Raw genomic sequence first — 25,808 nt, forward strand, 5'->3', positions numbered from 1 at the left:
TTTATGGAGTGAGATGATGAAGAATGAGTGACAGCTGTCAGGAAATAATGAGTAACAGCTGTCACTCCCGGCTGTGTCCGTGGCGGCAGCGCCCTCTCGTGCCTGAAGCCCGCACTTCAGGCAGGGCGCCCTCTGGTGGTGGGCCAGCAGTACCTCCTCTTCTGGCGGCCCACACAACACACAAGTTGACACAAACGCGTTTGAATGCCTACAAAAGTTAGCCATCCTCACCAGTAATCTCTTTGCTTGGAATCAGTGTGTGTATACAACCCCATTTCGAATGAAGTTGGGACACACTTAACACATTTGTAATTATTGTTGTAAAATTATCTTAACCCATTAAATATCTCTGGCTGTTACAGGCACGGGTGAAATGTTTAAACACAAGATACAAAGAAATGAAAACAAAGTTACCACCCATAAAATAAAATTAAGGTTGTGTTGCTGTACTTCCTCTCCAGCTTGCACATTGGCATTTTCAGGAACAGTCAAGTCCATTCGTATTTGGACGGCAACATATTTTATTTTTAATTATGCCTGTGGACGTAAAATAAAACATTAAACATTAAAAAATTAAGCTTTCTGCTTTCATTCAAAGGGCTTAACAAAAATAACTAACAATTTTGAGATTTTTGGCCATTTTTACTCAGTTTTCCTTTTTCAGAACTCATAAGTAATTGGTCACACTGAATATAAGTAACATTTTTTAATACACTCCCAATTCCAATAAAGTTGGGACATTGTGTAAACTGTAAATAAAAACAGAATACAATGATTTGCAAATCCTCTTCAACATATATTCAATTGAATACACCACAAAAAACAAGATATTTAATGTTCAAACTGATAGATGTTTTTGTGCAAATATTTGCTAATTTTGAAATGGATGCCTGCAACACGTTTCCAAAAAGCTGGGACAGTGGTATGTTTACCACTGTGTTACATCACTTTAACTTCTAACAACACTCAATAAGTGTTTGGGAACTGAGGACACTAATTGTTGAAGCTTTGTAGGTGGAATTCCTTCCCATTCTTTCTTGATGTACGGCTTCAGTTGTTCAACAGTCCAGGGTCTCTGTTGTCGTATTTTTGCCCTTCATAATGCGCCACACATTTTCAGTGGGCAACAGGTCTGGACTGCAGGCAGGCCAGTCTAGTACCCGCACTCTTTTACTATGTAGCCACACTGTTGTAACATGTGCAGAATGTGGCTTGGCATTGTCTTGCTGAAATAAGCAGGCATGTCCCTGAAATAGATGTTGCTCGGATGGCACCATGTGTTGCTCCAAAACCTGGATTTACCTTTCAGCATTGATGGTGCCATCACAGATGTGTAAGTTGCCCATGCCATGGGCACTAACACACCCCCATACCATCACAGATGCTGGCTTTTGAACTTTGCGCTGGTAACAATCTGGATGGTTTTTCCTCTTTTGTCTGGAGGACAGGATGTCCATGATTTTCAAAACAATTTGAAATGTGGACTCATCAGACCACAGCACACTTATTCCACTTTGCATCTGTCCATTTCAAATGAGCTGGGGCCCAGAGAAAGTGGCAGCATTTCTGGATCTTGTTGATGTATGGCTTTCGCTTTGCATGGTAGAGTTTTAACTTGCACTTGTAGATGTAGCAACAAACTGTCTTAACTGCCAATGGTTTTCTGAAGTGTTCCTGAGAAGATGCGGTAAGATCCTTTACTCAATGATGTCAGTTTTTAATGCAGTGCCGCCTGAGGGATCGAAGGTTACAGGCATTCATTGTTGGTTTTTGGTCTTGCCGCTTATGTGTAGAAGGTTCTTCAGATTCTCTGAATCTTCTGATTATATTATGTGCTGTAGATGATGGAATCCCTAAATTCCTTGCAATTGAACATTGAGAAACATTGTTCTTAAACTGTTGGACTATTTTTTTTCACACAGTTGTTTACAAAGTGGTGATCCTTGCCCCATCTTTGCTTGTGAACGGCTGAGCCTTTTGGGGATGCTCCTTTTATACCCAATCATGACACTCACATGTTTCCAATTAACCTGTTCATCTGTGCAGTGTTCCAAACAGGTGTTCTTTGAGCATTCATCAACTTTCCCAATCTTTTGTTGCCCTTGTCCCAGCTTTTTTGAAATTTTTTGCAGGCATCGATTTGAAATTGAGCACATATTTGCACAATAACAAAATAGTCTGTCAGTTTGAACATTAAATATCTTGTCTTTGTGGTGTATTCAATTAAATATTGGTTTAAGAGGATTTGTAAATCATTGTATTCTGTTTTTTTATATTTCACACAATGTACCAACTTCATTGCAATTGGTTGTATAAGGTCAGTGACTTTCTGGGCTCCTGACAGAGCCTTGCATCTTTCATCCAGTGCTGCACTGACACTTCTGGTTTATGAGTCGCAGGGAAAGCAAAAGAATGGTCAATGAAAAGGTAACTGAACTGTATAAAACCGGAAAAGGATATAAAAAAGATATCCAAGGGTCTGAAAATGCCAATCAGCAATGCTCAAATAATTAAGAAGTGGAAAATGGGATTCTGTTGGAACCAAACCACAGTCAGATAGACCAACAAACATTTCACCAAAGAAAAATCCACAAATAACTTCAGCTGAAATACAGGACTCTCTGAAAAAAGTGGTGTGGCTGTTTCAAGATGCACAATAAGGAGTCACTTGAAGAAAAATGGACTGCATGGTCGAGTCACCAGAAGAAAGCAATTACTCTGCAAATGACATAAAATATCCCACTTTCAATACAGCAAACAGTACAGAGAACAAATTCATTTGGAGTAATGAGACCAAAATTTAATGTTTTGGCCATAACCATAAACATTACATTTGGAGAGGTGTCAGCAAGTCCTATGATGAAAGGTACATGCTTCCTACTGTGAAGCACAGAGGTGGATCGCTGATGTTTTGGGGATGTGTGAGCTGCAAAGGCACAGGAAACTTGGTCAAAATTGATGGCATGATGATTGTAGCGTGTTATCAGAAAATACTGGAGGAAAATTTGCACTCATAAGCCTGGAAGCTGCGCATGGGACATACTTGGACGTTCCAACATAACATCCAAATCACAAAGCCAAGTTGATCTGTGATTGGCTACAGCAGAATAAAGTGAAGGTTCTGGAGTGGCCATCTGAGTCGCCTGACCTCAATATCACTGAGCCACTCTGGGGAGATCTCAAATGTGCAGTTCATGCAAGACAGCCCAGGAATTTACAGGGACTTGAGGCTTTTTGCCAAGAAGAATGACCAGCCTTACCCACAACTACTACAAAAGACTCCAAGCTGTCATTGATGTTAAAGGGGGCAATACGCGGTATTAAGAACTGGGGTATGTAAACTTTTGATCAGGGTCATTGGGAGAATTTTCTGTTGCCATTATGATTTTAAAAAAGAGCAAACAGTTGTTTGCTGGTTAGTAGTTGTGTCAATGGCTTCACACAACTTTTAACCATGCGTGAAAAAAAAAGTTGATGTCTTATCATTCATATTCTTTGAAAAATTGCCAAAAAAAAACTAAAATTCTGACAGGGTATGTAAACATTTGAGCACAACTGTATCTAGAGTGGAAAGCAACATTGGTACTATATGTCTCAATGATGTGGTCTTACCCTGGACTGATTGTAGCTATAGATGGATACAGAAAGAATACCAATATTGTTCACTGTCAGTCAAATTGTGCTTCATCTGGAACCATAAGACATCCAAGAGAAATAGAGTTTAAAGGTTGCTCTATCCTGATTGGGTTTTGTCAAGCTTTGGATGAGCTTTAATCAGTGCTGCCCTGTGGGAATGTTGCCTTCAGGAGGGGGGGATTTTTAGGGTGGGGGGAAAAAACTGTTACACCAGGTCCAGTGTTCTGGCAGTCATGTTTCACTTTGTAGCAGTAGATTGGCAGATTGGAGGGTGGACCAGTTGCCTGCCTGTGTGGTTGTCATCCAGGAACCACGAGGGGTCCAAAGTGTGGTGGTGGATGAGGCAACCTAGGCCTGATCCACATGCTGCATGTGTTTGTATGTTTTGGATATCCAGTTTCTTCTATTCTGCTGCACAAATTTAAAACATAACGTATCGAACAGAGGGAGAGTGCAGTCATATCTTAGCTGTCTCCAAGAGAAACAGGAGAAATAAAGGACTATTCTTTCACTCAGTTTTCTGGATTTTAGGGGTGGTGGTGAGGGTTAACTTTCAAAATAAAGGAATCTTTCTGTCATTCCATGAAATCAGTATGTAAAAATTCAAAGCAATTGCACTCATTTACCTTTATAGATGTACGCTACAGATGATATTTCTGTTACATTCGCTAAATTTTCTCATTTTCTCTGCACGCCACGCTTAGTGTGGACAAGGAAAGACTCAGCTCTCACAAAATGATGTGAGCACAGTTTGACTGCGTTGGTATCTTAGCAAGAGCAATCAGAGATATCTGACGTCCGCCAGTCCGGATACGGATCACCTCCAAAATTCCTTCTTCCATGCTCTAATGTGTATCTGTGGTGCAAATTAGGTGTGAATCTGGTAAATATGGTGTCTAACCAGATCCTTACTCTGGATGGCATTACCCTGACCTCCAGTAATACTGTGAGAAATCTCTGAGTCATTTTTGATCAGGATATGTCCTTCAATGCGCATATTAAGCAAATATGTAGGACTGCTTTTTTTGCATTTGCGCAGTATCTCTAAAATTAGAAAGGTCTTGTCTCAGAGTGATGCTGAAAAGCTAATTCATGCATTTATTTCTTCTAGGCTGGACTATTGTAATTCATTATTATCAGGTTGTCCTAAAAGTTCCCTGAAAAGCCTTCAGTTAATTCAAAATGCTGCAGCTAGAGTACTGACAGGGACTAGAAGGAGAGAACATATTTCACCCATATTGGCTTCTCTTCATTGGCTCCCTGTTAATTCCAGAATAGAATTTAAAATTCTTCTTCTTACTTATAAGGTTTTGAATAATCAGGTCCCATCTTATCTTAGGGACCTCTTAGTACTATATCACCCCAATAGAGCGCTTCGCTCTCAGACTGCAGGCTTACTTGTAGTTCCTAGGGTTTGTAAGAGTAAAATGGGAGGCAGAGCCTTCAGCTTTCAGGCTCTTCTCCTGTGGAACCAGCTCCCAATTCGGATTAGGGAGACAGACACCCTCTCTACTTTTAAGATTAAGCTTAAAACTTTCCTTTTTGAAAAAGCTTATAGTTAGGGCTGGATCAAGTGACCCTGAACCATCCCTTAGTTATGCTGCTATAGACTTAGACTGCTGGGGGGTTCCCATGATGCACTGAGTGTTTCTTTTTATTCACCTCTTTTTGCTCTGTATGCACCACTCTGCATTTAATCATTAGTGATTGATCTCTGCTCTCTTCCACAGCATGTCTTTTTCCTGATTCTCTCCCCTCAGCCCCAACCAGTCCCAGCAGAAGACTGCCCCTCCCTGAGCCTGGTTCTGCTGGAGGTTTCTTCCTGTTAAAAGGGAGTTTTTCCTTCCCACTGTCGCCAAGTGCTTGCTCATAGGGGTCGTTTTGACCGTTGGGGTTTTTCTGTAATTATTGTATGGCTTTTGCCTTACAATATAAAGCGCCTTGGGGCAACTGTTTATGTGATTTGGCGCTATATAAATAAAATTGATTTGATTTGATTTTAATCTGTGAAGTAGTTTTGATGTAATCCTTCAAAGTCTATATAAAGTGAAATCTTGATCCAGAATCTGGATCCAGGTCACCTCCAAAATTTAACGGACTCTTCAATGGCCTAATATTTATCTGTGGTGCAAAAGTGGTGAGAATCTGTGAAGTAGTTTTTAAGTAATCCTTCAAAGCCTATATAAAGTGCAACTTGATCCAGAATCTGGACCCAGGTCACCTCCAAAATTTAATGGAGTCTTCCATGGCCTAATATCTATCTGTGGGGAAAATTTTGTCAAAATGCTTGCAATAGTTTTGACGTAATCATGCTAAGAGACAGACGGGCAGACACATAAATAAATGTATGCCGATAATTTTATTACGTCCTTTGCAGATGTAACTATTAATTGTCACTCATTTTAATTGTCCAAACACAGAACCGCACACGACACGTGTTATCCTTAACCCAGTGTTTGGTGCTTTAAAAAACAAACTAATTTTCATACAAAAATGGCTAAAGTGGACCAACTCAGTTTGCTTGTGTTGTCCGTGATGGTGACGAGTGTGTTGGGACAGAAGGCAGTCACGAATTAAACCTGCTTCATCCATTGTCCCTTCAGCAGAAAAACATGTTCAGATACACACAAGGCATTAAGTAAAGTATGTGATCCCCGTTACGTCCCTGTTACTCTGCATGCATGTCGCACGTGCACGTGATCCGAGCTTGACCTGTCCCGCAGCTCTCGTGACACTCTTCCATTCTAGAGTGACAGATTGAAAACACAGTTGTGAGAGATACTCACAGGCAGCACAGGTGGTGTTGACATGAAATTGTGTGTGTGTGTGTGTGTGTGTGTGTGTGTGTGTGTGTGTGTGTGTGTGTGTGTGTGTGTGTGTGTGTGTGTGTGTGTGTGTGTGTGTGTGTGTGTGTGTGTGTGTGTGTGTGGTGGAGGGCTGGTTGAGAGAGGTGGGTGGTCAAATGGTAGGATTGTAGTGGGTGAGTGGGTGCAGGGATGGGTGTTGGAGGTGTCACCTGCCCTACAACAGCAGGCACAGGCCTGCAGAGAACTGGAGGGAGAGAAGATGAACACTGGGGCGGTTGGGGGGGGGAGTGAAGGAATCTCAGCTGAAGAATACTAAACATGGTGTCTGTGTGAGGAGCAGGATGTGTAACAGATGACCCATCCAGCTTCATATTCTGTTTTCTCTCTCTGCTCCTGCAGGCAGGAACAACCACGGCGAGCGGCAACATCCCACTCGTGCTCTATGACGTGTGGAAGAGTCGAGGGCTTACAGGGTGAGTGGCTTTATGTTTGTCTTAACCCCTTTCAGTCCTGCACTTTATTTCAATTTGACACCCACTGTTACTCCACGGCGGCAGACAGAATCAAAACGTGTCCTCACAGAATGGTTGTATATGTGAGCAGACTGCTGAACAAGTTCAGTGTTTTTCCTCATTGTTAAAAGTCATTTGTTGTTGTCATCTTCACACTCGTGGAGGGAATGATGGGAATGAATTTCAGTTCAGGTTTGGAGGATAACTGGTGTCCACTTGTGCACACCTGCCCAATCACAACAGTGCCAGGAGTACATTTCATCAAGTCACAAAGTGACACAAAGTCCTACACCATGGATTCTCCAGAGAGACCTAATCTCAAGCACATTTAATCATCATCCTAAACCACTGGGTAAAAACATACAGTAGGACTGGACACACCAGGACCCTAAAGACTTGGGCCATCGTTCTTCTGCAAAGGTATCACCATGATCAAATACCTCTCTCCACTGACCTCATGTGTCCATAAGCTGTTCCTTGTGACTTGTCAATCTGAAAAGCAAAGGCCCCAGAGACCTGAATGTCACTGCTCTCGCAAGTGAATCTTTCAGCAAGTTTGACATGTTCACCACAAACAGATTAACTTCTAATGGCTGAGTCAGTAATTCATACAAAGTCTTGATCATGGCCATTCATAAATCCAGACACTGACGTCTCACACAGCTTTTTGAGTGCCACGATCAATTTTATAGGGATCACAGTATCGTCTGCAAAGTCAAGGTCAGTAAACCTTTCCTTGTTGACAAAGGCAGGACACATCCCTAATGGGCCCTAGTATTCCATCCATCCATCCGTCCATCCATTTTCTAAATCCACTTATTCCAGTTAAGGATCACAATGAATGAATGAATGAATGAATTAATGGATTTATTCGGCACACACACAAATCCGAAAGAACAGAAACATACCAATAATATGAATGTTATATAAACAAGCCTGTGAGTCCGAAAGGGTGTGGGCAGAAGCAAAGCTTATCAACGCCCACCCCTGCTAGAATTAGTCCAACAATTATAACAGTCATAACAACATATACACAAATTCACAACACACTACATATCAACACAGACATACACTTCAATATTCAATTACATTTCAATTCATGTATAAGTATGTTATGTATAAAGCGCCAAATCACAGCAAACATGGCCCAAGTCACTCCATATTAACCATGCCGACCCCCAGAGCAAGCACTAGGCAACTGTGGTGAGGAAAAACTCCCTCTTAGGAAGAAACCTCAAGCAGCCCAGGCTCTAGGGGGTGACCCTCTGCTTGGGCCGTGCATATATACCTGTATACGTACATACATATACACACATTATATACATATATACACTTATACACACACATATACACACTCACATATATACCTATATACATACCCACTAACACATAAATAAATATACACTACATACATATACACATACATACATTTATACTTACACATACATATACATACACCTACACATATATACACACACACATATACATACATACACACACACACACATGTATACATATATACACATGCATACTACATATACTCAACAAAAATATAAATGCAACACTTTTGGTTTTGCTCCCATTTTGTATGAGATGAACTCAAAGATCTAAAACTTTTTCCACATACACAATATCACCATTTCCCTCAAATATTGTTACAAACCAGTCTAAATCTGTGATAGTGAGCACTTCTCCTTTGCTGAGATAATCCATCCCACCTCACAGGTGTGCCATATCAAGATGCTGATTAGACACCATGATTAGTGCACAGGTGTGCCTTAGACTGCCCACAATAAAAGGCCACTCTGAAAGGTGCAGTTTTGTTTTATTGGGGGGGGATACCAGTCAGTATCTGGTGTGACCACCATTTGCCTCATGCAGTGCAACACATCTCCTTCGCATCATCCGTGAAGAGAACACCTCTCCAACGTGCCAAACGCCAGCGAATGTGAGCATTTGCCCACTCAAGTCGGTTACGACGAGGAACTGGAGTCAGGTCGAGACCCCCATGAGGACGACGAGCATGCAGATGAGCTTCCCAGAGACGGTTTCTGACAGTTTGTGCAGAAATTCTTTGGTTATGCAAACCAATTGTTTCAGCAGCTGTCCGAGTGGCTGGTCTCAGACGATCTTGGAGGTGAACATGCTGGATGTGGAGATCCTGGGCTGGTGTGGTTACACGTGGTCTGTGGTTGTGAGGCTGGTTGGATGTACTGCCAAATTCTCTGAAACGCCTTTGGAGATGGCTTATGGTAGAGAAATGAACATTCAATACACGAGCAACAGCTCTGGTTGACATTCCTGCTGTCAGCATGCCAATTGCACGCTCCCTCAAATCTTGCGACATCTGTGGCATTGTGCTGTGTCATAAAACTGCACCTTTCAGAGTGGCCTTTTATTGTGGACAGTCTAAGGCGCACCTGTGCACTAATCATGGTGTCTAATCAGCATCTTGATATGGCACACCTGTGAGGTGGGATGGATTATCTCAACAAAGGAGAAGTGCTCACTGTCACAGATTTCGACTGGTTTGTGAACAATATTTGAGGGAAATGGTGATATTGTGTATGTGGAAAAAGTTTTAGATCTTTGAGTTCATCTCATACAAAATGGGAGCAAAACCAAAAGTGTTGCGTTTATATTTTTGTTGAGTGTATATGCATATACATATATACACACACATATACACATACATATACATACATATTGACTGATTGATCATTTATTTTGAGTTTTACAAAATAAGCATTTCTTTGACATCTACATTTACCCACATTGGGTTGAAAAGAACAGGAGATACAAACATACACGCATACATACCCGCACACTTAACCCGAAAAGGGGTGGGATGAAGACGAACTTATTTAATCCCACCCCCAAATACCCATACGTTATTACGACTACCGAGTGTGACCAATATTCCTTTTTTATTACTATGTAATTGATATCATATATTAGTGATGAGTATCTATAATAATAATAATAATGATAAAAACAATTCCCACCATAATAGACAGTAATAATGACAATAATTATTGTCAATCAAAAAAATTTTTTTTTCTATTATTATTATTATTACTACCATTTTTTTTAATTGCTATTGATATTGCTGGTGTCATTCCTTAAGCCATTTTCATATGTCAATAAATTCCCCACATTTACTCAGAAAATGACTATTTAAAAGGACTATTCTTGTGTGTGTCGATGGTAATTCTGTCTCAATATATACATATATATATATATATATATATATATACAAGGTCTGTGATGAAAAAAGCGGTCCTTTTTATTTTTTTCAAAAAATAAATGGATTTGATTCATATGTTTTTACGTCAGACATGCTTGAACCCTCGTGCGCATGCTTGAGTTTTTTCACGCGTGTCGGTGACGTCATTCGCCTGTGGGCAGGCCTTGAGTGAGGAGTGCTCCACCCCGCCCTTCGGAATCTCTTTGTCTGAATAGCCGCTGCGGACGGCACGCGTTGCTTTATCAACATTTTTTCTGGACTTGTGAGGAATATCCGAGTGGACACTATTGGAGAAATTAAGATGGTTTTCGGTGAAAGGTTTAACGGCTGATGAGAGATTATGGGGTGTTTCTGTCGCTGTATGGACTTCCCACGGAGCGGGACGTCATGCAGCGCTTCCGGGCGCCGTTGTCAGCCTGTTTCGACCTGAAAACATCCTAATTATAGCTTAATTCACCCAGGACGTCGTGAGAGAACAGAGACGATTCAGAAGAGGCCGGCATGAGGACTTTATGCGGACATTCCACTGTTTAAGGACGTTTTGTAATGAAAGACGTGCGCGCAAATTCGCCGAGTCGTTTCCGTGACGACTCGGCAAATCTGTGTGCGCTGCGACAGGAAAAACCCCTCTGTGTTGAAAACCATTTGTAAAATTCAGGCGGCTTTTGATGGCTTTCAACAAGTGAGTAACTGAGAAATTGTTTAACAGCTTGGGCATGTTCCAACTTGCCCGTTAAGGTTTCCAACGGAGGTGTTTTTCCTGTCGCGACCCCCCGCGGTCGGGTCCGGCCCGACATGCAACTCTGCCCGCACGTTCTTTCATTACAAAATGTCCGTTAACAATGGAATGTCCGAATAAACTCCTCATGCCGACTTCTTCTGAAAGTTCTCTGTTCTCTGACGACTTACTGGGTCAACAGAGCCTGAAATGTGGAAGTTTTCAACTTGAAACGGCGAGACGCTGCCGCCTCAAAGCGCAGATCGCCATCAGGCGCCGTGGGCCGTCCTTAAAGCGACACTACCAGACCAAAATCTCTCATCAGCCATTAAAATTTTTACCGAAAACCAGCTGAATTTATCGAATGGTGTCCACTCAGTTGTGTCTTACAGTTTTGAAAAAACTTTGATCAAACAAAGCAGCAGTCTCTGAGCCATTCCTAAACAATGAAAAAACGACGAGAGGGTGGGCGACTCCTCACTCAAAGACTGCCCACAGGCGAATGACGTAACCGACAGGCGTGAAAAAACTCTCGCATGCCCACGAGGGTTCAAGCATGTCTGATGTAATCACACGTGATTCAAATCCATATGGTTTTTGAAAAAAATAATGTCCGTTACTTTTATCACAGACCTCGTATATATACATACACATACACATCATACATGCGAACATACATACACAAAATACACACATACATCACCTATACACACGTATACACATGATACATATACATATATACAATTATGCTACATTCATTTTATTTTATTAATTACCTTAACTTTTTTATTAATTTATCATTATCATTATTATTATCATTATTTTCTTTCTTTTTTTTCCCCTTCCCCTCCTTCCCCATTTGTCATGTGTGTGGTGCATTAAAAGATGCAAAGTATTTTGTAAACCTGCTGCCAGAGAGGGGTCGCCCCCTGACACAGGTCCACCCTTTGCTGAATGTCCTAGGCTCTGCATTAAAAGACAAGGTTTTGGAGTCTGCTGGCAGAAGGGGGAGACCTTTGAGCAACAGACCCCCACTTGCCGACCCTGATCTGGTGATAATGATGTAAGTGATGTAAGAGGGGGAAACAAGGAGGAAAGAAAAGGAAAAGTCTTTTTATGTATCAATAAACTTACATATGTACATATTTATATAAATGTAAACATAAATATACATATATGTATATATACATACATACACACCCACATATACATACATATTATACATACACATATATATATATATATATATATATATATATATATATATATACAAGGTCTCTTAGATAATACACCGACCCTTTTATTTTTTTTTTAACTATATGGATTTGAATGACATGCGATTACACCAATCATGCTTGAACCCTCGTGCGCATGCGTGAGTTTTTTCACGCGTGTCAGTGACGTCATTTCCCTGTGGGCAGGCCTTGAGTGAGATGTGGTCCCGCCCTCTCGGCTGAATTCCTTTGTTTCACACGCTGCTCGAGACGGCGCGCGTTGCTTTATCAAAAATTTTTCTGGACCTGTGAGGAATATCCGAGTGGACACTATTCGAGAAATTAAGCTGGTTTTCTGTGAAAAGTTTAACGGCTGATGAGAGATTATGGGGTGTTTCTGTCGGTGTAAGGACTTCCCACGGAGCGGGACGTCGCGCAGCGCTCCCAGGCGATGTTGTCTGGCTGTTTCGAGCTGAAATCATCCTAATTTAAGGTTCTGTTGACCCAGGACGTCGTGAGAGAACAGAGAAGATTCAGAAGAGGCCGGCATGAGGAGTTTATGTGGACATTCCACTGTTAAAGGTCATTTTGTAATGAAAGAACGTGCGCGCAAATTCGCCGAGTCGTTTCCGTGACGACGACGCAAATCTGTGTGCGCCGCGACCAGAAAAACACCTCCGTGTTGAAGACCATTTGTAAAATTCAGGCGGCTTTTGATGGCTTTCAACAAGTGAGTAACTGAGAAATTGTTTAACAGCTTGGGCATGTTCCAACTTGCCCGTTAAGATTTCCAACGGAGGTGTTTTTCCTGCCGCGACCCCCCGCGGTCGGGTCCAGCCCGACATGCGACTCTGCCCGCACGTTCTTTCATTACAAAATGACCGTTAACAATGGAATGTCCGAATAAACTCCTCATGCTGACTTCTTCTGAAAGTTCTCTGTTCTCTGACGACTTACTGCGTCAACAGAGCCTGAAATGTGGAAGTTTTCAACTTGAAACGGCGAGACGCTGCCGCCTCGAAGCGCAGATCGCCGTCAGGCGCTGTGGACCGTCCTTAAAGCGACACTACCAGACCAAAATCTCTCATCAGCCGTTAAAATTTTTACCGAAAACCAGCTGAATTTATTGAATGGTGTCCACTCAGTTGTGCCTTACAGTTTTGAAAAAATTTTTATCAAACAAAGCAACAGTCTCTGAGCCATTCCTAAACAATGAAAAAAATCGACGAGCGTGTGGACGACTCCTCACTCAAAGACTGCCCACAGGCGAATGACGTAACCGACAGGCGTGAAAAAACTCTCGCATGCCCACGAGGGTTCAAGCATGTCTGATGTAATCACACGTGATTCAAATCCATATGGTTTTTGAAAAAATAATAAGGTCGGATACTTTTCTAATAGACCTCGTATATATATATATATATATACTCAACAAAAATATAAACGCAACACTTTTGGTTTTGCTCCCATTTTGTATGAGATGAACTCAAAGATCTAAAACTTTTTCCACATACACAATATCACCATTTCCCTCAAATATTGTTCACAAACCAGTCTAAATCTGTGATAGTGAGCGCTTCTCCTTTGCTGAGATAATCCATCCCACCTCACAGGTGTGCCATATCAAGATGCTGATTAGACGCCATGATTAGTGCACAGGTGTGCCTTAGACTGCCCACAATAAAAGGCCACTCTGAAAGGTGCAGTTTTGTTTCATGGGGGGGGGGGGGGGGATACCAGTCAGTATCTGGTGTGACCACCATTTGCCTCATGCAGTGCAACACATCTCCTTCGCATCATCCGTGAAGAGGACACCTCTCCAACGTGCCAAACACCACCAAATGTGAGCATTTGCCCACTCAAGTCGGTTACGACGAGGAACTGGAGTCAGGTCGAGACCCCGATGAGGACGACGAGCATGCAGATGAGCTTCCCTGAGACGGTTTCTGACAGTTTGTGCAGAAATTCTTTGGTTATGCAAACCGACTGTTCCAGCAGCTGTCCGAGTGGCTGGTCTCAGACGATCTTGGAGGTGAACATGCTGGATGTGGAGGTCCTGGGCTGGTGTGGTTACACGTGGTCTGCGGTTGTGAGGCTGGTTGGATGTACTGCCAAATTCTCTGAAACGCCTTTGGAGATGGCTTATGGTAGAGACATGAACATTCAATACACGAGCAACAGCTCTGGTTGACATTCCTGCTGTCAGCATGCCAATTGCACGCTCCCTCAAATCTTGCGACATCTGTGGCATTGTGCTGTGTGATAAAACTGCACCTTTCAGAGTGGCCTTTTATTGTGGACAGTCTAAGGCACACCTGTGCACTAATCATGGTGTCTAATCAGCATCTTGATATGGCACACCTGTGAGGTGGGATGGATTATCTCAGCAAAGGAGAAGTGCTCACTATCACAGATTTAGACTGGTTTGTGAACAATATTTGAGGGAAATGGTGATATTGTGTATGTGGAAAAAGTTTTAGATCTTTGAGTTCATCTCATACAAAATGGGAGCCAAACCAAAAGTGTTGCGTTTATATTTTTGTTGAGTGTATATACGTACATACATATACATGTTTCCCCCTCTCTCTAAGTTATTACCATCATCACCATACTTCTACTTCTATTTCAACTACAGGATCATGATGTATAAAAATAATACTTTTGACCATGGTTACGACACCGGCAATAACAGGTATTATGCAAATATGTTAACATCTATTATATTAACAAACATATAGTAAGATTTTATTATCATTATTATCATTTTTTTTATAATATAGTTTACAATTATGGCTATGATATATATAATTAAATTGATGTACAGGATAATTCCAGGTATTTTATGAAAGTTTGTGTGTCCTAGCGAGACCCCTTCTATTGCTGACAAGGCAAAAAAGCAAAGGTAAATTAACTAGAAATAAATTAAAAAGACGTGACGATCACACACCTCTCTCCTCATTCATGTATTTCAACAGAACCATTTCTTTGTATCTTTTTTTGAATTGATGGATGTTAGGACATCACTTGAGCTGAGGTGCCAAACTATTCCACAGCTTAATGCCACACACGGACACACAGAAACTTTTCCTGGTAGTTCTCACTGCCTTGACTTTAAAGTTACCACATCCCCTCAAGTTATAGCTTCCTTCTCTAGGGTGAAGAGACTCAGAATATTACTGGGTAATGAGTTTTTACTGGCTTTATATAATAATTGTGCAGTGTGAAAAAATAGAATATTTGTGTGATCAAGATATCCTACCTTATAGATGATTCTTATTGCCCGCTTTTGGATTATACAGAGGGGATGTAGCAAACTTTTGTAATCGTTACCCCAGATTTTATACAATATGTTAAGTAAGGAGAGATTAAAGAACAATACAATAAATATAATGCATTATGATCCAGAAAATATTTTGCTTTGTACATAATAGAGACATTCTTGGAAACTTTTTTATGTATGTGGCTGATATGAGACTTCCAGCTTAATTTACTATCGATGGTTATCCCTAAAAATTTGACTTCTGACACTTTATTTCGACACCGTCTATATTTATTGGTAAATTAGAATTGACATTATGATTTCCAAAAAGCATGACTTTAGTCTTTTTTTATATTTAAGGATAATTTATTAATATTCAACCACGTTTTCAGCTTAATTCACTATTTACCACATTAATAAGTTTGCTATAGTTATCACTGGAATAGAATATATTGGTATCATCTGCAAATAATAATAATTTTAATAATTGTGACACATTAAATATGTAATTTATATAAAGATTAAAAAAATGTGGACCCAGATGGATCCCTGTGGGACCCCACAAGGGATGCCCAAACACCCGGATTTAAATGCACCCATCTGCACAAACTGATGTCTCTCCGTTAAATAGCTTTGAATCCAGTTCCAAGCCACTCCCCTGATACCATATCTTTCCAATTTATTGAGTAGAATTGAGTGATTAAGTGTGTCAAACGCTTTCTTTAAATCAATGAATATTCCAACTATATAGTTTTTACTATCTAAGGTGTTTGTAATCTCTTCTATTGCTTCAATTGTTGCAAGTGAAGTTGACCTACCAGACCTAAACCCATATTGACATTCGTTAATTATGTTATATTTTTCTATAAAGGATCCTAACCTGTTGTTAAAAAGCTTTTCTAAAATTTTGGAAAATTGTGGAAGTAGAGAGACCGGTCTGTAGTTTGTGAAGATATGTTTATTTCCATTTTTGTATAGTGGAATAACTTTTGCCATCTTCATTTTGATCGGGAATGTCCCAGTTTGAAATGACAAGTTACATATATGAGTCAGGGGTTTTGATATGCTTTTGATTATTGTTTTTACTAGCTCTTCATATCTATGTCATAACAGTCAGTTGATTTTTTATTTTTACATTTATTAACAATATCTATTATTTCAGCTTCACTAACACTGGAGAGAAACATTGTGTTTGGATTGATTTTTATGAGTGATTCCTGCTCCTTGTTACAACCATCGGGAATTTTTGCTGCCAAGTCAGGTCCAATATTAACAAAGAAGTTATTAAAACCATTAACTATGTTATACATATTATAGATGTCCTTGTTCTTATCAATAAAATAATTTGGATAAGAATTACCTCTTACCTTATTTTTGATTATAGTGTTAAGAATTTCCCAATGGGACTGGAGCCTATCCCAGAGGTCATTAGGTGATAGGCTGGGTACACTCTGAACAGTGTGATGGAGAACTTTTGAAAGGGTCATGCCCCACATTGATGTCATTGCGTGGTCACGGAGTAGAAGCATACATCAGGCCCGGCCCTTATTTAAAGCAGGCATTTTTTTTTCAGACAAAGTTTTGACCCGACCATTACATGAGGCCAGCCCCTATTCAAGGCCCGGTGTTTAATCAAGAAAAATATGATCTCACTCTTGCTTTTTGTGCATGTAAGGCCAGATTGCTCCAATCACAAACATGTAACTGAGACTAAGTACTGTAAAGAATTAACCTTGCAAGTACTTTTCTCAGCACAGAGAGCAATGTAGGCCACCACCTTTTCCTTTCCAGAGAGGGAAAACAATTGTTTTATTTTCATCTGTTGGGATGAAGGAAGCAACAGTTTGGTTGCGCACCAGGAGGATGCTGTCTCCATCTGTTTGTAGGAGTGCAACCATGATACTACAGATCCTTGCCGCTTTTCTTGACCCAACATTCATCACGGACTGCCAATTATAAAGTCTCCTGATACTGTTGATCCTTAGGATCTTAAAACAAAACAATATCTGAAATGGAGATGATTACCATATTAGCTCACAGTCTCATAATCCATTCTTAAAATTTGCGGCAAAGTTTTCAACAAGGATCAGGGACTCTGTCATTTTAACCATGTAAAACATGAAAGAATGAAATTAAGTACTCAAATCTCTGTAGTCAAAATTATAATAATTAAGAATAAATTGACTAAAATACATTATAGCTGGAACACAAATGTAACCTAAACAATTAAGTATTAATGTTAAGTGTACAGATTGAGCAGTATGTGGCATTATGACCAAGAGCATTGCAGAAATCCCCAACTGATATAAATTTAATAAATATGAAAAAAGAAAGACCTGCTAAAATCACTACGACACAGATAAAACCAGATAAGAGTCATATAAAATCCTATCAAAAGACAAGACGTGACATTACCACTACAGTCTTTTCAGTTAAGTGTTGATTTAATATTGTGCTATCCTGTTAATGTTATGCTGAAATATATTCATAATGTTGTATGTTTTACTAACTTACCTTGCATTTGTGTCAATAGCTGTTTTTATGTGAGGTTCAGCACTGCGTCAATAAAAAGAAAACAGCTGTGGGGTGCAGAAGAAACCTTTTTGAGAGAATATCTGTCTGTGGTTGGGTTCTGATATGTTCAAATGGTGTTCTTTCATCAAAGTCAAAGCACAAAGTCCAAAAATAAAACTGCACGGTTGAAGGTCACAAAAGAAAATACAGGTGACTTGGAAAACATAAACACAGAGAAACACTAAAACAACTAACGAACCAGGAACCATGAATCCGAAAAGCAGAGTTTAAATTGACTGGGAGATGATTACGATTGACTGCAGGTGCACTGATGGCTGAATGAGTTCAGTTGTGCGTGTAACAGGAAGAAAGCAAACCAAACAAGATCAGAGAAGACTGTGTCAAAGTAAAACAGGCAGTAGGGTGAAGTTGACAAGCCATTGGAATTAAACCAACATAGGACATTTAGAAATATACCTAAACCTCAATAACACTCAGAAACGAGACTGAAACCAGATATACACTTAAAGAATAAACCAGAACTAAAACTACTTAAGCGTTACATGGACGGACCCAGACACAATTTCTAAAACACAAACTTAACCAAAACTGGAATTACTGTAGGATAAATACAAAACTGAGAATGCACCACTAGATACCAAAAACACACCAGGGACAGGCAGCAGGGACATGAACCACAACAGTATCAGCAGTGGTTACAACATGTGGTCATAGTGTGTAAAAAGACACACATCCATGCCAGGAAAATGATCATGAGCGGATCAAACCGCATCATGATCTGACTGTGGTGTTATGCCCGTAACTGCTCTCCATTTGCACAGAGGTCAGTTCCACGAGGATTCAAGTGTCAGAAACGGCACATACGTTGTACATGATGTGTACAGATGTAGCAGATGGCAGATTTCATGCGATCATCAGTAATCGGTTTCCAAAGGTCCTGTTATGTTTGATTGGAGACATGAGGGATCTTTGCCCTAAAGTAGACACATGATGAAAACCAAATCACACTCTAAATATGTACAGTTTGCTACTATTCCAGGGTATCAACTCTTTTCGTCTGTAATGTTACAGCTCCGTCAGAGTTATTTCTCCGCCTGGAGTGGTTTATTAAACCACTTATTCTATGTGATTTGTTTTAACTCAACCTGATCGCTCACATAATCACATCTGATGATATAGCTACGACTCGGGGGATGTGAATTTACAACCGCAACTGAAAAATGAGACCATTGAAAGCTTTTCCTGCCGTGTTGCTGCAATGTCGTATTGATTAAGGTATTACAGGGCCAAGTGGAAAGGTTTATTTGAGTATTTTGATGTGTTTATGACTCATAGTGGCCAAAAGGCCAGGTCTAATGGGGCTGCCTACACTAAAGCAAACCCTCAGCCCTGGTGAATAATAGACACTCTGGTGTAAAACCCACCGTCATTTACTAGGTAAGATGCACCTCCACTGTTGCACAGTTGGTTTGGGACTGGGCCAGAATAGCTGACATCTCTCTCTGTCTGAAAGACTCACACATGTATGTCACCGATTGTTGTGTCGGCTGCAGCGCTGGATTTGAATTAGAGTACGTAATTACGAGCTGACACCAGCACTGGTTGATTCCTCACAAACTGCTCTCAGACATTTGTAAAAGCCAGGACTTCATTTTTAATAAAGACTTTGGGACTGTGGCATGATCTCTGCGATCCCTGGATGTAATTCCCACTCACCCAGCTGCAACACCAAAAAAAAAAAAAAAGAGGAAATGTAAAAGAGAGCTCTTTGATGCCGCCCCCCCCCCCCCCCCACACACACACACACACACCACCACCACCTCTACACGGGACCTTTGAAGTTTTTACCTTCTATTTTTTTTTCCTCCTTTGCTCTGTGTATCTTCAAACTATCCTTTCGGGCTCCTAGTAGCAGCCGAAAAGGCTGCTGCTTACTTCATCAGACAGCCTGATGGGGTGTTGAAGAAATTTGAAATCCCCCACATTTAATGTGTTAAAAAAAAAAAAAAAAAGGGATCTGACAAAATTACAACTTTATGACCTGAAAACTTTGACAGCTACAACATGGAGCTTTGTTTGTTTGCGAGGTACTTTTTTCTTTTCATCCAGGCCCTTATTCAACACAATGCATGCTGTTTGTTCCAATGATGTACACAGTGATAATGAGTCATGACAAGAAAACAGCCAAACCTCTTTCAGTATTCTTATGAAATGTAATAAAACTGTTTTGTCCAACCTCAAGTGCATGGACACACAAAGTCCCATAAGTATCCATTCCACCTTCCTGTCCAGCCACCATGAAGTGAATTAACAATTAACAACTGTGATTAGTTCCTCCACATTGCCATTAATAGTTTGTGCCTTTACAAAATTATACAACAATTAAAAGGTTTAATAGTAATTAGAATTTGAAGGGGCTCATACAGGATTATACAGAATTTTGAGAATATTAATTCTAAATGCCCACCTCCCCACCTGTGGTTACGCAGCTGAACGTTATCCACACAAAGGACATTGACAGATATTTTTTCAGTTTCACTACTTATTGAAACAGGATCCAAACTGGAAATCATCCGTGTGTCTGTGTCTTTTTTCTCTTTGATTTAGAAGAACTCACTCTCAGTATTTATCTTGTGAATATATTGGCAGTCATCATTTTGAGCCACTCTTGTTTGTCCTCCTTTTTCACACATGCGAGTGTTTCTTATTAAGTTATAACTAGATACGTCTCCAATCAAGATGTTAGGAAAATGTAATTTTTATAATTCACTGTGGATTTACAAATTTTAGTACGTATAACAATAAGACTCTGACTTTCATAGTCAAACTCTTGTGGCTGTGTGGTTGCTGTAGCTTTTGCATTAAAATTATTTTATTATGAATTGTGTTAAACAAGTACATAAACAGCTTGAGCTTTACACATTTCACGTTACTACCTGCAACAACAGTGCCAAAGTTATCCACAGCATCTCTCAGTAGACCCCCATTATTTAAACTGTACTTTGTGTACATTTCTGTTCTGGCTCCCCTGGCTTTGACAGTATATCGGCCAAGCCATTGTAATGATCTGGGAAACCCTGCTACAAATACAAGCTATCTGGCTGACAGGTATTCTGCAGCTGTAAAACGGTTATAATACACAGCCTGTACACGTAGAGCATACTCACTGTGGTGCGCTTGTGGAAATCCCTTTCTCCATTAATATTAATCTACTCAGACATTCTAGGACAAGCAGAGAAGAGACAAAGATGAGAACAAAGCAACTGAGAATAAGTAAATCAAATGAGAGGATGAAACGTAGACACAAAAGGAGAGTGTGCAGAAAGTGAAAGGGGGGCCTGTTGTTCTGTAGGGCCGGCGGCATGATGGTTGCGTTGGTGCATGCCTCATACAAATTGCTGGGGCTTTAAAGCTGTAATTATGGTAATAGGCCCAATTGCAGTGAAGTGAAGCTCTAAAGTGCTTCCATGTGTGCACCATGTCTCAGAGACTCTGGGTTAGGAGAAAGCTATGCAGCTCACATTAGCCTCACTAAGTGTCACTAACCTGCCAAACAACAAAACTACACCAGAAAACCAAACAAAGACCAGTAATAGTATGTCTGTGTGTCCTGTGTTTAGACCAGAATGGAAGCAAAATAAACTGATCTCATGTTTGTGCCCATTAGACACAACAAACAGTGTGGACGTTTGTGATCAAACTCCATTGTGCTTTGAAGTCATCATCTACAACGCAGTTTGAGATAGCAGTTTGGAGAATTAAGCACTATTTAAATAGCCAGTGCAGAGTATGTTTATGAGAGCTGAGGCGTGAGGAGCACAAGGCATCCACGACTGAAGAGCAGCTGTCTCCAGTCAGTTGTTTGGCTGAGTGCAGCCATTAGTTATCCTTTGAGCAGATTGCTGTATCACTCTATAAAACCTTTCTGGGAAGATTTCATCTAGTTCTTATGCTTTCGACATGTCAGTCAATTAAAAGTATTTCTCATGCAAGGAAGCAAAGAGTTTCAACAACATAAGGTTGCAATAAAGGCCTTGCACCGGTCCAGTTAGGTGCTTAAAAGAGCTCCTTGACTGTGTTGCGTATTTACCTTTACATGACACCTAAATAGGTCCTTGTCAATGGATTGGTGGATTCGATGAGGAACAACTGAGAAGTTTCGAGTCTGACCTAGAAAAAGTAGGGTGTGGTTCTCCATCTTGTGCATTCTGAGAAACTAATATTTGAATGTGTGATGTTTTGACTCACTGGCTGCAACGTTGAGAAATGTTGGTTTCTCCAAATTCAAAACATGGAGAACCAATCCCCCTATTTTGGAGGGGGGATCAGGCTCAAAACTTCTCAGTCGCTCCTCCTATGTCTCTCTTTGCTCTCTTTTGCTGGATTCAGGAAAGCAGACTTGCATTTCCAGACATACCGCTGAGCTCTTCAGCGGCTCTCACTCTGCTCAGAAATGTGTTGGCTTGCTTGCCTGCAGCCAGACTGAGCAGCTGGTCTCTGCCCTCCTGCTGCTGGCTCTGTGCAAGTCAAATTTCATTGACATGGATCCGTTTAGGTGTCATATAAAGTAAATAATGAATGTTACCATTTCTGCAATGAAAAGAATATTTGTATGGGTTGAAAGATGGATGTTCCATCTTTTAACTCATGCAAATATTCTTACCATTGAACTCATAAACATTCATTATTTATACATTTTATTCTATTAAAACAGTAAATTAATGGATTGGTCTGAAGGCATGGTGGTCTTCACTGGTCTGAAAATACTACGCATGGGAACACACCAGAATGAGAGAGAATACACACATCATGCTGCATAATGTTGTTCCCTCGAGTTAATTAAATATACCTGTACCTATATCTGAGACGCACAGCTACAGACCATGAACCCACCTGGCTCCACGAGACTAACTGATATTTGGACTTCTTATGTGGCTTCTAATCAGTATTCATACACCATATAGGTAGAAAACTAAATCCATCTAACAAATATACAGCATGAAGATCTGTATGTTACGGTGCATTTGCAAAGTATTCACAGCACTTCACTGTTTCCACATTTTATGTTACAGACTTGTTTCAAAATGGAGCAAATTCATTTTTCCTCTCAAAATTCTACTCACAGAACCCCATAATGACAGCATGAAAAAAATTTTATTTTTTATTTTTGCATACGTATTTATTAAAAAATAATAAAAACTAAGAAATCACATGTGCATAGCTATTCACACCTTTTGCTCAATACTTTGTTGATGCACCTTTGGCAGCACTTACAGCCTCAAGTCTTCTTGACTATGATGCCACAAGCTTGGTGTACCTATCTTTGGGAGGTTTTGCCCATTCCTCTATGCATCACCTCTCAAGCTCCATCAGGTTGGATGGGGAGCGTCGGTGCACAGCCATTTTCAGATCTCTCCAGAGATGTTCAGTTGGATTCAGGTCTGGGCTCTGGCTGGGCCACTCAAGGACATTCACAGAGTTGTCCTGAAGACACTCCTTTGATATCTTGGCTGTGTGCTTAGGGTCATTGTCCTGCTGAAAGATGAACCGTCACCCCAGTCTGAGGTCAAGAGTGCTCTGGAGCAGGTTTTCATCCAGGATGACTCTGTACATTGCTGCATTCATCTCTCCCTCAATCCGGACTAGTCTCATAGTTCCTGCTGCTGAAAAACATCCCCACAGCATGTTGCTGCCACCAACATGCTTCACTGTAGGGATGGTGCCTGGTTTCCTCCAAACGTGACGCCTGGCATTTACGCCAGAGTTCAGTCTTTGTCTCATCAGACCAGAGAATTTTGTTTCTCATGGTCCAAGAGTCCTTCAGGTGTTTTTTGGCAAACTCCAGATGGGCTGCCATGTGCTTTTTACTACGGAAGACGGAAGTCTGGTCACTCTACCATACAGGCCTGATCGGTGGATTGCTGCAGAGATGGTTGTCCTTCTAGAAGGTTCTCGTATCTCCACAGAGGAATGCTGGAGCTCTGACAGAGTGACCATCGGATTCTTGGTCACCTCCCAGACTAAGGCCCTTCTCCCCTGATGGCTCAGTTTAGACAGGCGGCCAGCTCTAGGAAGAGTCCTGGTGAATCTGAACTTCTGCCACTTATGGTTGATGGAATGACACTGCTCACTGGGTCCTTCAAAGCAGCAGAAGTGTTTCTATACCCTTCCCCATATTTGTGCATCAAGACAATCCTGCCTCAGAGGTCTACAGACAATTCCTTTGACTTCATGCTTGGTTTGTGCTCTGACATGCATTGTCAACTGTGGGACCTTATATGTAGACAGGTGTGTGCCTTTCCAAATCATGGAATCAGTCAATTGCAAAAATGTAAAAAAAAAAAAAAAAAAAAGCCTTTTTCTACATTGTCGTTATGGGGTATTGTGTGTAGAATTTTGAGGAAAAACTGAAATTCATTTTGGAATAAGGCTATAACATAAAACGTGGAAAAGTGAAGCGCAGTGAATACTTTGCGGATGCACTGTATGATGCCCTATTAGACCCCTTGTAAGAAACAACAAAACAAAAACAAAATAAGGCTATATTATGTGTTACCTTAACTTGTACACTGCCAGTCAAAGTGTGTCCAAACTTTTGACTGGTGATGCAGACCTTCGTATGTGTGTGCAACTGACATATCTGTGTCTGCAATTCCTAATGGGATGTGCAACTCATGCGGAATTCACAGCTCTGTATGCAAATGTAAATAAAATCCAACCGTGGCTTGAGACGCATGTATTTTTGCCTGTTTGGGAGTTCAGTCTGTCATTTGAAAAATCAGAACAATGTTGAACAGCAGGAGTATTTTGAACATCGATAACAACTTAAAGAGTCACGGTGACAGAGCACCTTATTAATTATACATTACATGTGTCCACATTTGTAATTATAGTTGTAAAATGATCTTAACCCCTTAATTATCTCTGTCTGTTACAGGCACAGATGAAATGTTTAAACACAAGATACAAAGAAATGAAAACCAAGTTAAATCAAATCAATTTTATTTATATAGCGCCAAATCACAACAAACAGTTGCCCCAAGGCACTTTATATTGTAAGGCAAAGCCATACAATAATTACGGAAAAACCCCAACGGTCAAAACGACCCCCTGTGAGCAAGCACTTGGTGACAGTGGGAAGGAAAAACTCCCTTTTAACAGGAAGAAACCTCCAGCAGAACCAGGCTCAGGGAGGGGCAGTCTTCTGCTGGGACTGGTTGGGGCTGAGGGAGAGAACCAGGAAAAAGACATGCTGTGGAGGGGAGCAGAGATCAATCACTAATGATTAAATGCAGAGTGGTGCATACAGAGCAAACAGAGAAAGAAACACTCAGTGCATCATGGGAACCCCCCAGCAGTCTAAGTCTATAGCAGCATAACTAAGGGATGGTTCAGGGTCACCCGATCCAGCCCTAACTATAAGCTTTAGCAAAAAGGAAAGTTTTAAGCCTAATCTTAAAAGTAGAGAGGGTGTCTGTCTTCCTGATCCGAATTGGGAGCTGGTTCCAGAGGAGAGGAGCCTGAAAGCTGAAGGCTCTGCCTCCCATTCTACTCTTACAAACCCTAGGAACTACAACTAAGCCAATATGGGTGAGCTATGCTCTCCCCTTCTAGTCCCTGTCAGTACTCTAGCTGCAGCATTTTGAATTAACTGAAGGCTTTTCAGGGAACTTTTAGGACAACCTGATAATAATGAATTACAGTAGTCCAGCCTAGAGGAAATAAATGCATGAATTAGTTTTTCAGCATCACTCTGAGACAAGACCTTTCTAATTTTAGAGATATTGCGCAAATGCAAAAAAGCAGTCCTACATATTTGTTTAATATGCGCATTGAATGACATATCCTGATCAAAAATGACTCCAAGATTTCTCACAGTA

General features: G+C 40.7%; 1 protein-coding gene across 2 annotated transcripts in view; it reads left to right on the forward strand.

The window, feature by feature from the left end:
- The window catches only part of slc25a26 (solute carrier family 25 member 26), a 259,040-nt gene that overhangs the window by 222,929 nt on the left and 10,303 nt on the right, over positions 1-25,808 (forward strand). For both annotated transcript variants that reach the window (XM_034167165.1, XM_034167166.1), the window contains one exon: positions 6,843-6,916. In XM_034167165.1, the coding sequence (XP_034023056.1) occupies positions 6,843-6,916 (74 nt within the window). The remainder of the gene's footprint in view (positions 1-6,842; positions 6,917-25,808) is intronic.

This window comes from Thalassophryne amazonica, chromosome 3 (genome assembly GCF_902500255.1).
Source record: "Thalassophryne amazonica chromosome 3, fThaAma1.1, whole genome shotgun sequence".
In the NCBI taxonomy this organism is placed as follows: Eukaryota; Metazoa; Chordata; class Actinopteri; order Batrachoidiformes; family Batrachoididae; genus Thalassophryne; species Thalassophryne amazonica.